Raw genomic sequence first — 18,351 nt, forward strand, 5'->3', positions numbered from 1 at the left:
GTATGATTTTGGGGCATATATATCAAGCCGTTTTTTCCTAAAATTATGTGGAAACTGCGGTGTCAGGTCTATGCAGCAACAGTGTAATGCATGATATATCATAAATATCTCCTGTAAAGGGCTAATTACTAATTAATTACTAATGAATTAGTAATTAGTTCTGCAGATTGCAGCTCCACTTTCCTCCATGGAACCTGCAGTCTGACCCTATGTATCTTCAGATGGCAGGACCCAACGGCGGCTCCTTACCTGTATGGCTGGGGGGAGTCTGCATTGCGCCTTATGCACTGCAGTATGGGGGGGGGGGGAGTTTAAATCCAGGGGCATGGCTTAAGTCTGGTGCACAACTACAGGCTGGCTCCTAGGGACTGCATCAGCTACAGCCCCTAGAGGCCAGACAGGGCTGCTGTAATAGCAGGGGAATGGCTCCCATGGATAGAGATCTCTCTCCTATTGGGCTATTCCACTATTACATACAGGACATTTGTTCAAATGTTAACATATCAATTTTTGTCAAAACTTGAGGAAGTTTTTTTTTTCCTGTCACCTAGGGGCCAAGCCATGTCCACCACCACCTTTGTAAAAAACTTCTACCTGATAATGCCCCTCAACACCAAATTAAGGGCTTGTGTTATTTTTTTAATGAAAACCTTTTATAGAGAGATTTAATTTAACTTGTCAACCTATGTTGAAACCTCAAAATAAACACAGCTACAGATGTTTTTTTTACAGGGTCATGTATGGGACATTTTTACCCATTTTCATGGAATGGCCAATCAGAGCCGGCCATAGGCAAACTAGGCAATTGCCTAGGGCATTTGATATGCCTAGGGGCATCAGCAGCTTCTGCTGATTAAAATGATATGTGGCATGCCTATATTCTGTGTGTAGCATTTCATATGCAGATACAGCCACAGTCTCACACAGTATATAGGCATGCTGCATATAATTTTAATCAGCAGAAGCTGCTTGTGTTTCCTAGCCACATAGCAATGCAAATAAGATGCATTTTCATTAAAAAAAAGGTATGCCCGGCGTTAGCATTGAGGCAAGATTTATGAGGACACATCTGTATCCAAGCAGAGGCAGAGGTCACAGTGTTAGTGGCAGTGTGAGTGCTGAGTGCATGTGAGTGGGTTAGTTGTGCAGTAGTGTTCGGAATATGTGTAAGGAGCATTATGTGTGTCATGTAAAAATGCATTAATAATGTGCAACATATGTGTAAAGGGCCACTATGTGTGTCATTATGTGTATAAGGGCATTAATAATGTGCGACATATGTGTAACAGGGTACTACTGTATGTGTGTCATTATGTGTATAGGGGCACTAATAATGTGCAGCAAATGTGTAGGGGGCACTATGTGTGTCATTATGTGTATAAGGGCATTAATAATGTGCGGCATATGTGTAAGGGACATTATGTGTAAAAGGGCATTAATAAAGGTTGTCATAATGTGTAAGGTGCATTATGTTTATAAAAACATTAATAATGTGTCTCATATGTGTAAGGAGCATTACTGTGTGAAATTGTGTATAAATGCATTACTAATGTGTGGCATTATGTGTATAAGGTGCTCTACTATTTGGCGTTGCGTATAGAAAGGGTACTACTGTGTCGTCTAATGTGAATAAAGAGCGATATGGTGTGGTGTTATGTGAATAAGGAGCAATTCGGTGTGATGTAATGTAAATAAGGGGCTCTACTGTGAGGAGTAACGTTTATAAGGTAAAGTGGTACTACTGTGTGATGTAATGTGAATAAGGGACACTATCGCATGATAAAATGTGAATAAAGTTGCATTACTGTGTGGCCTAATTGGAATTGGGGTTACTATTGTGTGGCCATGCCGCTTGCCAGCAAAACACACCCCTTTTTGGGCGGTACAAACACCAAAATAAGGACTGCTATGGGTGAGGGGTGATGGTGCTGGGAAAGAGGTGCAAGGTCAGAGGCGGAACCAGCGGTGGTGCTAGGGGGCACCAGCCAAAATCTTGCCTAGGGCATCATATTGATTAGGGCCGGCTCTGTGGCCAATAGCAGTCCAGACTGGCCGTCCCAGGGGGAGAAACCACCTTCCCCTGCGACTGACTGTCTGGCTGTGATTAGCGCTGAGTGCTGGCTGTGATTAGCGCTGAGTGCTTCCAATTGGACACTGCTAGCAGCCCCAGTTAAAATCTGCCACTGGCAGGAACGGCTTTATGCCTATTGAGACATACTCGCAGGAAAATAAGAATTTACTCACCGGTAATTCTATTTCTCGTAGTCCGTAGTGGATGCTGGGAACTCCGTAAGGACCATGGGGAATAGACGGGCTCCGCAGGAGACTGGGCACTCTTAAAAGAAAGATTAGGTACTATATCTGGTGTGCACTGGCTCCTCCCTCTATGCCCCTCCTCCAGACCTCAGTTAGGGAAACTGTGCCCGGAAGAGCTGACATTACCAGGAAAGGATTTGGAATCCAGGGTAAGACTCATACCAGCCACACCAATCACACTGTACAACTCGTGATAACCATACCCAGTTAACAGTATGAACAACAACTGAGTCTCAGTAACAGATGGCTCATAACAATAACCCTTTAGTTAAGCAATAACTATATAAATGTATTGCAGAGAGTCCGCACTTGGGACGGGCGCCCAGCATCCACTACGGACTACGAGAAATAGAATTACCGGTGAGTAAATTCTTATTTTCTCTGACGTCCTAGTGGATGCTGGGAACTCCGTAAGGACCATGGGGATTATACCAAAGCTCCCAAACGGGCGGGAGAGTGCGGATGACTCTGCAGCACCAAATGAGCAAAGGCAAGGTCCTCCTCAGCCAGGGTATCAAACTTGTAGAACTTAGCAAATGTGTTTGAACCCGACCAAGTAGCAGCTCGGCAAAGCTGTAAAGCCGAGACCCCTCGGGCAGCCGCCCAAGTAGAGCCCACCTTCCTTGTGGAATGGGCTTTTACTGATTTAGGATGCGGCAATCCTGCCGCTGAATGAGCTTGCTGAATCGTGCTACAGATCCAGCGCGCAATAGTTTGCTTTGAAGCAGGAGTACCCAGCTTGTTGGGCGCATGCAGGATAAACAGCGAGTCAGTTTTCCTGACTCCAGCCGTCCTGGCTATATATATTTTCAAAGCCCTGACTACATCTAGTAACTTGGAGTCCTCCAAGTACCTAGTAGCCGCAGGCACCACAATAGGTTGGTTCAAATGAAACGCTGATACCACCTTAGGGAGAAATTGGGGACGAGTCCTCAATTCTGCCCTGTCCATATGGAGGATCAGATAAGGGCTTTTACACGACAAAGCCGCCAATTCTGACACACGCCTAGCCGAAGCTAAGGCCAATAGCATGACCACTTTGCACGTGAGATATTTTAGCTCCATGGTCTTAAGTGGCTCAAACCAGTGGGATTTCAGGAAATCTAACACAACGTTAAGATCCCAAGGTGCCACTGGAGGCACAAAAGGGGGCTGAATATGCAGCACTCCCTTAACAAACGTCTGAACTTCAGGCAGTGAAGCCAGTTCTTTTTGAAAGAAAATAGATAGGGCCGAAACCTGGACCTTTATGGATCCTAATTTTAGGCCCATATTCCCTCCTGACTGTAGGAAGTGCAGGAATCGACCCAGCTGGAATTCTTCCGTAGGGGCCTTCCTGGCCTCACACCAAGCAACATATTTTCGCCATATGCGGTGATAATGTTGTGGTGTCACGTCTTTCCTAGCCTTTATCAGCGTAGGAATCACTTCATCTGGAATGCCCTTTTCCGTTAGGATCCGGCGTTCAACCGCCATGCCGTCAAACGCAGCCGCGGTAAGTCTTGGAACAGACAGGGCCCCTGTTGTAACAGGTCCTGTCTGAGAGGCAGAGGCCATGGGTCCTCTGAGATCATTTCTTGTAGTTCTGGGTACCAAGTTCTTCTTGGCCAATCCGGAACGATGAGTATAGTTCTTACTCCTCTCTTTCTTACAATCCTCAGTACCTTGGGTAAGAGAGGAAGAGGAGGGAACACATAAACTGACTGGCACACCCACGGTGTCACTAGTGCGTCCACAGCTATCGCCTGAGGGTCCCTTGACCTGGCGCAATATTTTTTTAGCTTTTTGTTGAGACGGGACGCCATCATGTCTACCTGTGGCCGTTCCCAACGATTTACAATCAGCGTGAAGACTTCTGGATGAAGTCCCCACTCTCCCGGGTGGAGGTCGTGCCTGCTAAGGAAGTCTGCTTCCCAGTTGTCCACTCCCGGAATGAACACTACTGACAGTGCTAGCACGTGATTCTCCGCCCATCAGAGAATCCTTGTGGCTTCTGCCATCGCCATCCTGCTTCTTGTGCCGCCCTGTCGGTTTACATGGGCGACCGCCGTGATGTTGTCTGACTGAATCAGCACCGGTTGGTTTTGAAGCAGGGGTTCTGCTTGACTCAGGGTGTTGTAAATGGCCCTTAGTTCCAGAATATTTATGTGAAGGGAAGTCTCCTGACTTGACCACAGTCCTTGGAAGTTCCTTCCCTGAGTGACTGCCCCCCAACCTCGGAGGCTTGCATCCGTGGTCACCAGGACCCAGTCCTGTATGCCGAATCTGCGGCCCTCGAGAAGATGAGCCTTCTGCAGCCACCACAGCAGAGACACCCTGGCCCTCGGGGACAGGGTGATCAGCCGATGCATCTGAAGATGCGATCCGGACCACTTGTCTAACAGATCCCACTGAAAGATCCTTGCATGGAACCTGCCGAAGGGAATTGCTTCGTAAGAAGCTACCATCTTTCCCAGGACTCGCGTGCAGTGATGCACCGACACCTGTTTTGGTTTCAGGAGGTCCCTGACCAGAGATGACAATTCCTGGGCCTTCTCCACCGTGAGAAACACCTACTTCTGTTCTGTGTCCAAAATCATGCCCAAGAACAGCAGACGCGTCACAGGAATCAGCTGCGACTTTGGGATATTCAGAATCCAGCCGTGCTGTTGCAGCACTTCCCAAGATAGTGCTACGTTGACTAACAACTGCTCCTTGGACCTCGCCTTTATAAGGAGATCGTCCAAGTACGGGATAATTATAACTCCCTTCTTCCGAAGGAGTATCATCATTTCGGCCATTACCTTGGTAAATACCCTCGGTGCCGTGGACAGACCAAACGGCAACGTCTGGAATTGGTAATGACAGTCCTGTACCACAAACCTGAGGTACTCCTGGTGAGGTGGGTAAATGGGGACATGCAGATAAGCGTCCTTGATGTCCAGCGACACCATAAAATCCCCCTCTTCCAGGCTTGCAATAACCGCCCTGAGCGATTCCATTTTGAACTTCCTTACATAAGTGTTCAAGGATTTCAAATTTAGAATGGGTCTCACCGAACCGTCTGGTTTCGGTACCACAAACATTGTGGAATAGTAACCCCATCCCTGTTGAAGGAGGGGAACCTTGATTATCACCTGCTGAAGGTACAGCTTGTGAATAGCCGCCAGCACTACCTCCCTTTCCCTGGGAGCCGCTGGCAAGGCTGATTTGAGGTAACGGCGAGGGGGAGTCGCCTCGAACTCCAGCATGTATCCCTGAGATACCACTTGTAGAACCCAGAGATCCACCTGTGAGCGAACCCACTGGTCGCTGAAGTTCCGGAGATGCGCCCCCACCGCACCTGGCTCCACCTGTGGAGCCCCAGCGTCATGCGGTGGACTTAGTGGAAGCAGGGGAGGATTTTTGTTCCTGGGAACTGGCTGTCTGGTGCAGCTTTTTCCCTCTACCCCTGCCTCTGGCCAGAAAGGATGCGCCTCTGACCCGCTTGCCTTTCTGAGGCCGAAAGGACTGTACTTGATAATACGGTGCTTTCTTAGTCTGTGAGGAAACCTGAGGTAAAAAAGTCGACTTCCCAGCTGTTGCTGTGGATACGAGGTCTGAGAGACCGTCCCCAAACAATTCCTCACCCTTATAAGGCAAAACCTCCATGTGCCTTTTAGAATCAGCATCACCTGTCCACTGCCGAGTCCATAATACTCTCCTGGCAGAAATGGACATTGCATTAATTCTAGATGCCAGCCGGCAAATGTCCCTCTGTGCATCCCTCATATACAAGACAACGTCCTTTATATGCTCTATGGTTAGCAAAATAGCATCCCTGTCGAGGTTATCAATGTTGTCTGACAGGGTATCAGACCATGCTGCTGCAGCACTACACATCCATGCTAAAGCAATAGCAGGTCTCAGTATAGTACCTGAGTGTGTATATACAGACTTCAGGATAGCCTCCTGCTTTCTATCTACAGGCTCCTTTAGGGCGGCCGTATCCTGAGACGGCAGTGCCACCCTTTTAGATAATCGTGTGAGCGCCTTGTCCACCCTAGGGGATGTCTCCCAGCGTAACCTATCCGTTGGCGGGAAAGGGTACGCCATCAGTAACCCTATTAGAAATCACTAGTTTCTTATCAGGGGAACACCACGCTTCTTCACACAATTCATTTAATTCATCAGATGGGGGAAAAGTCACTGGCTGCTTTTTCTCCCCAAACATAATACCCTTTTTAGTGGTAACCGGGTTAATGTCAGAAATGTGCAACACATTTTTCATTGCCGTAATCATGCATCGGATGGCCCTTGTGGACTGTACATTTGTCTCATCCTCGTCTACACTGGAGTCAGACTCCGTGTCGACATCTGTGTCTGCCATCTCAGCTAGCCTGGGCAGGCGCGGGCTGAGATGCCGGCTGTCCCAAGGCTGTTACGTCATCAAACCTTTTATGTAAAGAGTTGACACTGTCGGTTAATACCTTCCACATATCCATCCACTCCGGTGTCGGCCCCGTAGGGGGCGACATCACACTTATCGGCTCCTGCTCCGCCTCCACGTAGCCCTCCACATCAAACATGTCGACACAGCCGTACCGACACACCGCACACACACAGGGAATGCTCTGACTGAGGACAGGACCCCACAAAGTCCTTTGGGGAGACAGAGAGAGAGTATGCCAGCACACACCACAGCGCTATATAACACAGGGATTATCACTATACTGAGTGATTTTTCCCAATAGCTGCTTATTAAGACCAATTTGCGCCTAAATTTATGTGCCCCCCCTCTCTTTTTTACCCTTGTTGTACTGGATACTGCAGGGGAGAGCCTGGGGAGCATCCTTCCAGCGGAGCTGTGAAGAGAAAATGGCGCTGGCTGTGCTGAGGAAGATAGCCCCGCCCCTTCAGCGGCGGGCTTCTCCCGCTTTTTATAATGTTAATGGCGGGGGGTTTTGCACATATACAGTGTTATACACTGTATTATGTGCTATTTGTGCCAAAAGGTAAACTAATTGCTGCCCAGGGCGCCCCCCCCCCCCCCCCCAGCGCCCTGCACCCAACAGTGACCGGAGTGTGTGGTGTGCTATGGGAGCAATGGCGCACAGCTGCAGTGCTGTGCGCTACCTTAATGAAGACAGGAGTCTTCAGCCGCCGTTTTTCATCTTTATCTTCCGTCTTCTGGCTCTGCAAGGGGGACGGCGGCGCGGCTCCGGGGACGGACGATCGAGGTCGGGCCCTGTGTTCGATCCCTCTGGAGCTAATGGTGTCCAGTAGCCTTAGTAGCACAAGCTAGCTGCAAGCAGGTAGGTTTGCTTCTCTCCCCTCAGTCCCTCGTAGCAGTGAGTCTGTTGCCAGCAGATCTCACTGAAAATAAAAAATCTAACAAATACTTTCTTTTCTAGTGAGCTCAGGAGAGCCCACTAAGTGCATCCAGCTCTGGACGGGCACAGATTCTAACTGAGGTCTGGAGGAGGGGCATAGAGGGAAGAGCCAGTGCACACCAGATATAGTACCTAATCTTTCTTTTAAGAGTGCCCAGTCTCCTGCGGAGCCCGTCTATTCCCCATGGTCCTTACGGAGTTCCCAGCATCCACTAGGACGTCAGAGAAAGGAATCTTACAGTATAATCCCTTCCCCACAGCCACCATCCTCCTTAAAAGTTTTTCAATAAATAACAATGGCCCTCATTCCGAGTTGTTCGCTCGTTGACGATTTTCTCTATATTGCGATTAGTCGCTTACTGCGCATGCGCAATGTTCGCAGAGCGCATGCGCTTAGTTATTTTACTCAACAGTTAGGTATTTTACTCACAGCATTACGAGGATTTTTCTTCGTTCTGGTGATCGGAGTGTGATTGACAGGAAGTGGGTGTTTCTGGGCGGAAACTGGCCGTTTTATGGGTGTGTGTGAAAAAACGCTGCCGTTTCTGGGAAAAACGCGGGAGTGGCTGGAGAAACGGGGGAGTGCCTGGGCGAACGCTGGGTGTGTTTGTGACGTCAAACCAGGAACGAAACTGACTGAACTGATCGCAGTGGCAGAGTAAGTGTCGAGCTACTCAGAAACTGCTAAGAAATTTCTATTCGCAATTTTGCGAATCTTTCGTTCGCAATTCTGCTAAGCTAAGATACACTCCCAGAGGGCGGCGGCTTAGCGTGTGCAATGCTGCTAAAAGCAGCCAGCGAGCGAACAACTCGGAATGAGGGCCAATGTGCAAAGCCTCCTCCCTCACAACCGCTGTCTCTGCAGAAATGTGTTATTAGTCATGGAACTGACGTGATTATTTCTACATAGGTCCGTTAGCAACAAAGTTCTGCACAAAACATCAAAACCAAACAATGTTACAATTTTTATTAAATTTGTTTCTGCGTTCCTCATATTTCCAGGCATGTCACAAGGAGAACCCTGTACCCTACAATATGCCCCTCCACATCACCCTGGTATGTACTTGTTAAGATTTTTTTATTATATATAATTTGTCATTCTGTCATTCAATACTGAGGAGTTTCATGGCACGTGATGATCTTTTTAAATTAGTCATAATGCTCTTGTTTACTACACATGTATAAAAAGACTCTCATGCATCCATAGCCATGCCAACAGAGACACATTTTGTGCTTACAACCCCTTGTGCTAGGTGGTATCCGGTGAGATGGTCGACAGTGTTAAGGTCGACACTCATTAGGTCGACCACTATTGGTCGACATTGACATGGATTAATGGTCAACACATGAAAAGGTCGACATGAGTTTTTAGAAAAACTATTTTTTGGAACTTTTTCATACTTTACGATCCACGTGGACTACGATTGGGAACGGTAACCTGTGCCGAGTGCAGCGGTAGCGGAGCGAGGCACCTTGCCCGATGCCGCGAGCCATGCGAGGGGATGCTGTGCACTAATTGGGGTTCCCCGTCACCTTACGCAGAAAACGACACTAAAAGAAGCAAAAAAAGCATGTCGACCTTTTCATGTGTCGACCATTTTCATGTGCCGACAATTAGTCCATGTCGACCATGTCAATGTCGACCAATAGTGGTCGACCTAATGAGTGTCGACCTTAACTTTGTCGACCATTCATACCGGAACCGGGACACACTTTGCTAGCAAAGTGTGTCCCATATGGACTGCAGGACAGATGCATATGCCCGTATTTAAAGGTGTATAAGTTATGGGTGCATGATACCTTGTGCATAATACAAATAATTGATGAAGACAACTGACAGCTGCCTCTAAATGCGTCTGAATTGCTCCCACTTGTGCTAATTCTATAGTAGTTGTTGCTTCAATCCATTTTTTAGAGTGAAATTACCATTTCTGGGTGCTGTGGAGTGTGTCCGCCAGAATTACATGTTAGCTGGGATGTAATGAAGTCCAAGTTCAGCAGCCATGCGGGATGCCAGCTAACCTCGGACATTGTTTAAAGGAACAATTATTAACAAGGCATGGTTTAACCTTGTAAGTGATTGCCCCTTTAAAAAAACATCCGAGTTTGGCCGCTGAACTCAGACTTCGTGACATCCCGGCCTATATGTTATGAGGAAGCCAAATTTATACAGATATCATGGACTTTTACTGCCAATGCTATATTCCTGCGTGAGGTTTCTTGTAGAGTAGGGGAAGAGAGGTTTTCTTATTGCCTGGGGCTGTAGAGTGATCTGGTAACCTACTGTAGAACAATAGTCTACCTCCTAAGTGTTGTCAATAGAACTGTGTCTGTATGTTTGAAATCATTGCTCACATTTCCATTTTTTTTTCCTGTTTATATAAATAAGAGAGGACTGGATTATGCACCCAGAAGTCCTCATCCAGTTTTCTTGACATTAACAAACCCTAACCTCCTTCATCTCATATTCTCTTCTTAGTAGTTTATGTAAGAAGAAAACACAATCTATAAGACTGATCAATAATGTTCTGGTATAAGAGGTATCTTTATTCTAGAGGCAATGTTCTCAGTGACTTCAACTAATTTGTCTTAAAATAATGTTTGTCTTCCAAAGGGAATCTTGAGTTTTCACAATTGAGTGCATTTCTGCTGCTCTGACACTGGATACTTCAGGTCAGCCCTTGTCACTGAATTAGAGTAGGACCACTTATAGGTCGTATTGTCTTCTCTCTACAGTTCTCGGTGTATTTGGGTATCAAATTATTACAGCCATTTGTCAATACTTGCAATATATTTGCAGTCATGGATAAATATAATATGTTCAATTTTGAAGAAAGTCATATCAACAAGTACATAAGGAATATAGGAAAATCAGGAGAGATGGCTAATTTCTCAGTTATCAGCAATGGATGTGGTAGGTTTCCTTTGCAGGTATAGATGTAGGTAGAGGTCTCACCTGGATTGGCTTCTTCTTTGCCCCTTCATTGTTTTCGGCTTCTTCATGCTCTTTTACACCCTGTGTCAGGTTTGTGTAGTTGGCCAAGCCACCAAGAAGAGAGGAAACCATAGGACTCGTGTCCATTTCCTCCTGTAATACAGGATGATGAGCAAGAATTTGGAGAATTAGCAGGTTACACAAGGGAAAAAGTAAGAGGAAAGCGTAACATAAGAAGTTAATCGAGAAACAAATATGAAATTGTTGAACAAATACTACACATGGGCGGAAAATACTACACAGAGGGAAGATTCCCGGTGGCCAATGTGCATGCGGGGCCTGTTGTATTTGTTGACATGTGAGGGGTGGTGCTGCCGCCATGGTTACACGGTATACATCTGGTGCTGCCCACGTGAGGCCACTTTTACAAATTTTTCCAGGGCCACTTTCAGTTCCCAATCTGCCCCTTTACATGGGGTCAGAGAATGATGAGGGTAACACTGAAAACCTCCCTACCAGAAACCCAAACATTCAGCATGATCTATTCTAGACAATGTAGCACTGTTCATGAAAATAAAAAGACGTGCCATAAAAAGGCTTGTTATGAATATAGAGGTACAAAACTGGAATGAAAAATATCTCTGTAATTGGTATTACACAAAAGTTAAGACAAAAGTCCACTTTTTATTCCAGTTTTTCTTTGCGCTGCTTTTGTAAAGAGAATTAACATAGGAGATGAAGGGCAGAAGTATAATACTTAGGGGAAGTATTAGCAACGCTTGGCAGAGAGATAAAGTGGAGAGAAATAAAGTACCAGACAATCAGCTCTGACTGCCATTATATAGGCTGTGTTTGAAAAAGGACAACTAACCACTACATCATAATAATAATAATAATAATAATAATAATAATAATAACAATTTAGTCATACCGGGAAATACATTTTCTACAGTAATACTACATAAAGGGAAGGTTCGTTTTAAGCAGAACAGTGTGAAGTTTTGCCACAGTCTTGCATCAAATATATGTTTTAATTACCAGTACTCATATTATAAACGAGTTTTACCTGCAGTTATCTGTTTGTAGGCCTGTCATGGCTTCCTTCTTGTACCCCTCTTCACCAACTCCCATCTCTATACACAGTCTATGACTTACCTCAAACAGGGCCATATTTTTTCCTGTGTCCAATTCTGAACTGTTAATAAAAGGGGAGCTTTCCTTGGGATTCCCATCTCCTGAAGAGAAAAGAAACAACGTTTACAATATATCTTTGACTCTCATGATCCCCATTACAAAAAAAGTTATATCTCTCCGCAGACCATGGACATTAAAACCCTAAAGTAAATGGCCTCCTTTTAACAACATACATTTATTTTTTCACTGTACACTGACAAGAGATCAGTTCTTGAAGTAAATTAATACAGTGGAACCTCGCGTAAATAACAAGCACTACCAAGAAAGCACTTAACACCTACAAGGGAGTACTAGTACAAGAGGTAATGCTTTGGAGTTGGACTGGCGGAACCTCTGGAGTAATAATAACAACGTTACTAAAGTTGAGTGATGCTAAAAAAAGTCTCCCAACAGAAACTTAACACAGTACCTAAGCTGTGCTCATTTCTTGATGAACAGAGAATCAATTATGAAGTTCTAAAGCAATAAGCAAATAAGTGAGCAGCCAGCATTTGCCCACAGTTCCCTACACGTTGTCATCATCATCTTCATTATTCCCCTGATAACTACCATAATACAGCTCTTGTTCCTATCACATACTTAGTCTTTCCCTGTCATTATCAAGGGCTATCATTACAGTCATCCAGGCCTTCGTTGCCCACCGCTTAATAATGTGGACACTCAATTTTAACAGCTGTGCTAGCGATAATGAGAGAATAAGTTACAGTGCTCAATTTAGCATTATATTGCATTGTTACTGTACATATAACACAAAATATTGAGGGGCATTTGTAAGAACCATTTTAGGACTAAAACATTAATTAACCAGGGCAGATATGTTACATAGAGCATCTTCATATTACATCTAGCGTTATTCACACACCGTTTTTCAGATTCTGTTTTGCAGTTACAAAACAGACACAGTGGTCATGGCGACCACAAGATGGTCCAGGAAGTTGTCTTCAAACTAGATCCCTTTTTAATTATGAGTCAATCCATTGCATTATTGTAAAGCACCAGGTTGGTGTCCAGTTGCTGTGCCTAATTACCAGGAGCAATGAATAACCCAGCTTCAATATACTGTGCATTCACAAATGCATTTCAGCATCCCACTGTCGTAATGCATGGTTGCTTGTATTATTGTTGACTTCCTGTTAACTTGAACCAGTCTGGCCACTCTACTCTGACCTCTCATTAACAAGGTTGTATTTGCTCATAGAGCTGCAGCTCACTGGATGATATTTGTTTTGTGCACCTCTCTTTAACTGTAGACCAGGAGTGGGCAAATATCTACAGTGGAATGTGTATATCATCATCATCTGAAGGGCTGCTTATTGCCCGTCCCTGTTCTAGAGACTTTGTGCATGAACACTACAGGGGATCAGTCGTTTCTGAGATACTCAAATCATCCAGTCAGTCAAAGTCACTTCTTCCCACATCTGGTAAAGAAGTGATCCTTTTTAATAATATTTGCAATGGTTTCTATGAATTGAATGGCTACCACCTGATTGACAGATTAGATATTTGCATTAATGAGCAGGTGTACAAGAGTGGCCACTGAGAGGGCGATTCAGAGTGGCATTGCAATTCATATGCATTTACATTTAAATAGTGTGCACCAAATGAAATGAGGATATTAACCTGTATGTCGAGTCATATACATCTATGCGACCACACCACCTTTATCCATATGGTTGGTTAAATAGGCGACATCATTACCAGCATGAACTTGCACCAGGCATCAGAGGCGTAACTAAGGGGGCTCGAGCAGGGCACGTGCCCTAGGCGCCATGGCAGGCCCAGCAGAGGGGGCATCATGCTCACCCGCCCCCGTTATTACGCTGCTGCCGCCCGTTACCATTGCGGCGGCGTTCCCGCAGTATGCAGCTCCCTCCTACTTGTACTGCTGCTGGGAAGGAGCATGACCACAATGCCAGCGTCATGGTCCCTAACCTGCCTGCTGCTTGCATTGGCCTCACAGGCACACAGTCCCCGCTGCCTGCTCCCAGGCAGCTCCCGACACCCAGTCTCTCAAGGTCCCAGGCTCCAGCTCCTTGCCGAAGGTAAGGAAGGTGAAGGGACACAGACCGAGGGTGTTAAAATTAAGGGGGAGGGGGTACACACACAGAACAGAGACATAAAATGATGGGGGGGAACAGAGAGAAGCATAGAATAAAGGGGGGGGCACACACTAAGGCACAGAATGAAAGGGAGTGGGGGAGACACAGAGAGGCCAAGAATTGGGGGGGGGGGGCACAGGGAGACAAGAATGATGGGGGAAGACAATGCAAGAGGGGGATAATGGTTTAGCAGAGAGACAACGCCGGGTGGGAGATGATCAGGGCCGGATTAAGGCAGGTTGGGGCCCAGGGCAGCGGAGAATGTGGGGGCCCCGGCCTGCTATTGCTGTGAAAGCCCCCAACCCCACCCCCCCTCCATCTACCCGGCAGCGTGCACCCGCCGCTCCTTTAATCCAGCCATGTCCCCCTAAAAGGTGTGGGGTAGGTCCTTCAGACTGCTCCACATTTTACCTGTGTGTCTCCCTGGCAGGTGGTGCCCATGATGAGCTGGAGGAGTGAGCAGAGGCGTAACTAAGGTAGGGCGAGTGGGGCACGTGCCCTGGGCGCCTTGGCAGGCCCAGCAGAGGCGGGCGCCGCCAGCGGCCAGGGCATCATGCCCACTCGCCCCCGTCACGCTACAATGAGAGGGGAGGAGAGCGCAGCGTCTCTCCTGCCCCTCAATGTCCTCACTGCCACTGCAGCGCAGCACTGCGTGTGTCCGGTCTCTGGCGGCGTTAGCCAATCAGAGCTTGCGGACCGACTCCTGATTGGCTGCCGGTCCACGAGCTCTGATTGGCTAACGAACCGGCGCCACATAGCCGCCGTCGGAGACCTGGAGCGTTGAGGGGCAGGAGAGGCGCTGCGCTCTCCTCCCCTCACATAGCAGAGGGAAGGAAGCAGTGAGTGACTGGGGGTCTTATATCTGGCACTGTGGGGCATTGTATCTGGCACTGTGTGTGGGGAATGTATGGCACTGTGGGGCATGTAACTGGCACTGTGGGGCATGTATCTGGCACTGTGGGGCATTGTAACTGGCACTGTGGGGCAATGTAACTGGCACTGTGGGGCATGTAACTGGCACTGTGGGGCATGTATCTGGCACTGTAGGGCATTGCAACTGGCACTGTGGGGCAATGTAACTGGCACTGTGGGGCATGTATCTGGCACTGTGGGGCATGTAACTGGCACTGTGGGGAATTGTATCTGGCACTGTGTGGGGCATGTATGGCACTGTGGGGCATGTAACTGGCACTGTGGGGCATGTATCTGGCACTGTGGGGCATTGTAACTAGCACTGTGGGGCAATGTAACTGGCACTGTGGGGCATGTATCTGGCACTGTGGGGCATGTAACTGGCACTGTGGGGCATGTATCTGGCACTGTGGGGCATTGTAACTGGCACTGTGGGGCAATGTAACTGGCACTGTGGAGCATGTATCTGGCACTGTGGGGCATGTAACAGGCACTGTGGGGCATATAACTGGCACTGTGGGGCATGTATCTGGCACTGTGGGGCATGTATGGCACTGTGGGGCATTGTATCTGACACTGTGGGGCTTTATATCTGGCACTGTGGGTCATTGTATCTGGCACTGTGGGGCGCTGTATCTGTCACTGTGGATCTGACACTGTGGGGCACTGTGTATCTGGCACTGTGGGGCAATTGTGTATCTGGCACTGTGTAAAAAGGGGACTCTGCATGCGTACTGTGCAAAAATTTAATGAAGGTGTGCTGAGAGACGACACAAGGGGTAGGTGATAGTGTGCTGAGAGGCGACACAGGGGGTAGGTGATAGTCATGTTGGCACGCTCCATTTTCAGTGGCCACACCCCTTCTGGTGTGTGGACACACCCCTTCTGGAGTGTGGCCACACCCCTTCTGGTGCGTGCGTTTTTCGGCGCGCGCACATACTTCTTTTGCTGTGTTTTTGTTTGTTTTTTTTGGGGGGGGGCGCCACTCTTCATCTTGCCCTGGGCTCCGAAAACCCTAGTTACGCCTCTGGAAGTGGGTAGGGAAGGCGCCTCACCCTGCTAGTGGCGGGGTCCCCCAATTCTGTCCCTTAATCCGGCCATGGAGATGATGGTGTGACTGAGGGACAATGTAGGAGTAGGTGATAGTGTGCTGAGATACGACGCAGGGGGTAGGTGATAGTGTGCTGAGAGACGACACAGGACGAGATGATGACGTGACTGAGAGACAACGTAGGGGCTAGGTGATGGTGTGGCTGAGAGACACAGGGGCAGAATGTGACACAGGTTACATGAGTCTGGTTGAACTGCTGTTGTATGCTGATGACCTTGTTAATATTCCTACACAACAGGCATCTTCTGGACATTGTGATCTCCTCCATGAATAGTGAATAGTGACTGAAGATGCTGTCTGCCTTAGAGGATACATTTCTTCAGAGGTTCCACATTGTGAGAGACCATCATATAGGCAAGGCACATGTGGAATTGAAAAGAATGTTCCCAGTGTGACAAGAAACAGGTGGCGTGTCATGTTGGCACACCCCATTTTCAGTGACCACGCCCTTTCTGGTATGTGGCCAAACCCACTTTTTTGACGGCGCGTGCATATGCTCTATTTTTGTGTGTGTGTGTGTGTGGGGGGGGGGGGGGGGGTGCCATTCTACATCCTGTGCTCCAAGAACCCTAGTTACACCTCTGCCAGGCTTATACTTGGTGCAAGAGATCCTTCTGAAATTAGATGGATCTCTGCATTAACACAACTCAGCATAGCCTGTAGTTCTTTCTACATGACCTCAACATGCTCTCGTTAAACTTATGTGGCTCATACAGCTAAGCGGCAATTCCCCGATGACAATCCTCAATCCAGTTCACCAATCACCAGACTCTGATCTGTGATTTCTCGGAGGATCATCAAAATACTACATTACAAATCCCCGACCTGCCCATTCTTGGGCCAGAATCGGTGAATCAAGATTGTACAACATGTTAGATTTTGCAGATCCTCCGGCCCAGTCATCGGCAGAATGGGGAATTGCCCCAATTAAATGCAGGTGTAAGGGCTCCATTAGCCTAGGTGTTAACTCCCCATAGTTACACCCATTCAGTTGCAGGTGACGATGTGACTAAGTTGGGTATGACTTGAAATCGGTCACAGAAGCATACACTTGGCTACATAGCATGCATGCACAGTGCTAAACATCGCAAGATCCATCTGCAGAACTGACTTACATGAAACTATGCATCAGGCCTCCCTCAGCGCATATATAAAACAAAGTGTATTGATCCAGAAATCATGGTGACATCTACACCAATATATTAGCCTCATTCCTCAATATCATTTGAACCAATCATCATCATAAGTCTACCACCAAATTACCGTTCAATGGGGGTAATTCCAAGTTGATCGCAGCAGGAATTCTGTTAGCAGTTGGGCAAAACCATGTGCACGGCAGGGGAAGCAGATATAACATGTGCAGAAAGAGTTAGATTTGGGTGTGGTGTGTTCAATCTGCAATCTAATTTGCAGTATAAAAATAAAGCAGCCAGTATTTACCCTGCACAGAAACAAAATAACCCACCCAAATCTAACTCTCTCTGCACATGTTATATCTGCCTCCCCTGCAGTGCACATGGTTTTGCCCAACTGCTAACCAAATTCCTGCTGCGATCAACTTGGAATTACCCCCAATATTCCATCTTCTAATTATTGTTGAGCACGCAATGATTATCAGTGTAGAACCCCTCAATATTAGCTTCCTGCTTGCACTTTGGGTTAGAAATATATCACCTTCACTTCAGCCAGATATACAGTGAGTCACCATATACATTTCACCATTATATGACCTTTCCTATCTTACATTACATTTCTTGTTTTCATCCTTATGTCACAGGCCTTTACTATTATAATCTTTCACACAGAGCCATCATTATCTACAGTGCATCACAGTAATATAAAATTAAATACAAAACAAAATAGTCCTCATTTTCATCATATAAGGGTGTATTTAATTGGTGTCGGATCCGACACTGCACTATTCAATTTACAGGCGTTTTCGACAGGTTTCCACTTCCAACTTTGTTTAAAGTCAGATCAGCATTGTCGAAAATGGGCCAAAAACCTGTCGAAAGTGCCCGCAAATCCTACAAAATACGTGGATCCGCGGCTAATCTGCAGATCCACGTGTTTTCGGAATTCCCAACTTGTCGGAAAAATGCCACATATTCGACCTAAAAAAGTTGGAAAGTTAAGTTTTTCCGACATGACAGCAATTCCGACATGAATTGAATAGACCCCATAATGTACAAGTGACATGAACAATGTAAACTAGCCTGTAACATATATCCCTATATCTGAACTGTAGTGGTATCCCTCCTGTAAATATATTTTTATATTTGTGCCATATGATCAGTGCTGGGCGCACTTCAGGTGCTCCTTCCTCCTGTTGGAAAGACCCACACCCACCTCACATTGAGCCCTTTCCACTTCTGCTTATCTTAGTAGGTGGGACGTGGGAATATCATTATCTCCTCCTAGGACAGGAACCGG

The 18,351-nt window shown here is 46.8% G+C and overlaps 1 protein-coding gene and 1 long non-coding RNA gene across 3 annotated transcripts in view; one reads left to right on the top strand and one right to left on the bottom strand.

The window, feature by feature from the left end:
* Positions 1-18,351, bottom strand: part of SLC12A5 (solute carrier family 12 member 5) — a 159,561-nt gene that overhangs the window by 123,473 nt on the left and 17,737 nt on the right. For both annotated transcript variants that reach the window (XM_063960460.1, XM_063960459.1), the window contains exons 2-3: positions 11,758-11,837; positions 10,624-10,755 (exon numbers count right to left, since the gene is read on the bottom strand). In XM_063960460.1, the coding sequence (XP_063816530.1) occupies positions 10,624-10,755; positions 11,758-11,837 (212 nt within the window). The remainder of the gene's footprint in view (positions 1-10,623; positions 10,756-11,757; positions 11,838-18,351) is intronic.
* Positions 8,666-18,351, top strand: part of LOC135055896 (uncharacterized) — a 115,634-nt gene continuing 105,948 nt past the window's right edge. Inside the window, exon 1 of the long non-coding RNA XR_010243846.1 lies at positions 8,666-8,723. This is a non-coding gene — a long non-coding RNA (uncharacterized LOC135055896). The remainder of the gene's footprint in view (positions 8,724-18,351) is intronic.

The sequence above is a fragment of the Pseudophryne corroboree genome, chromosome 3 (assembly GCF_028390025.1).
Source record: "Pseudophryne corroboree isolate aPseCor3 chromosome 3, aPseCor3.hap2, whole genome shotgun sequence".
NCBI classification, from domain to species: Eukaryota; Metazoa; Chordata; class Amphibia; order Anura; family Myobatrachidae; genus Pseudophryne; species Pseudophryne corroboree.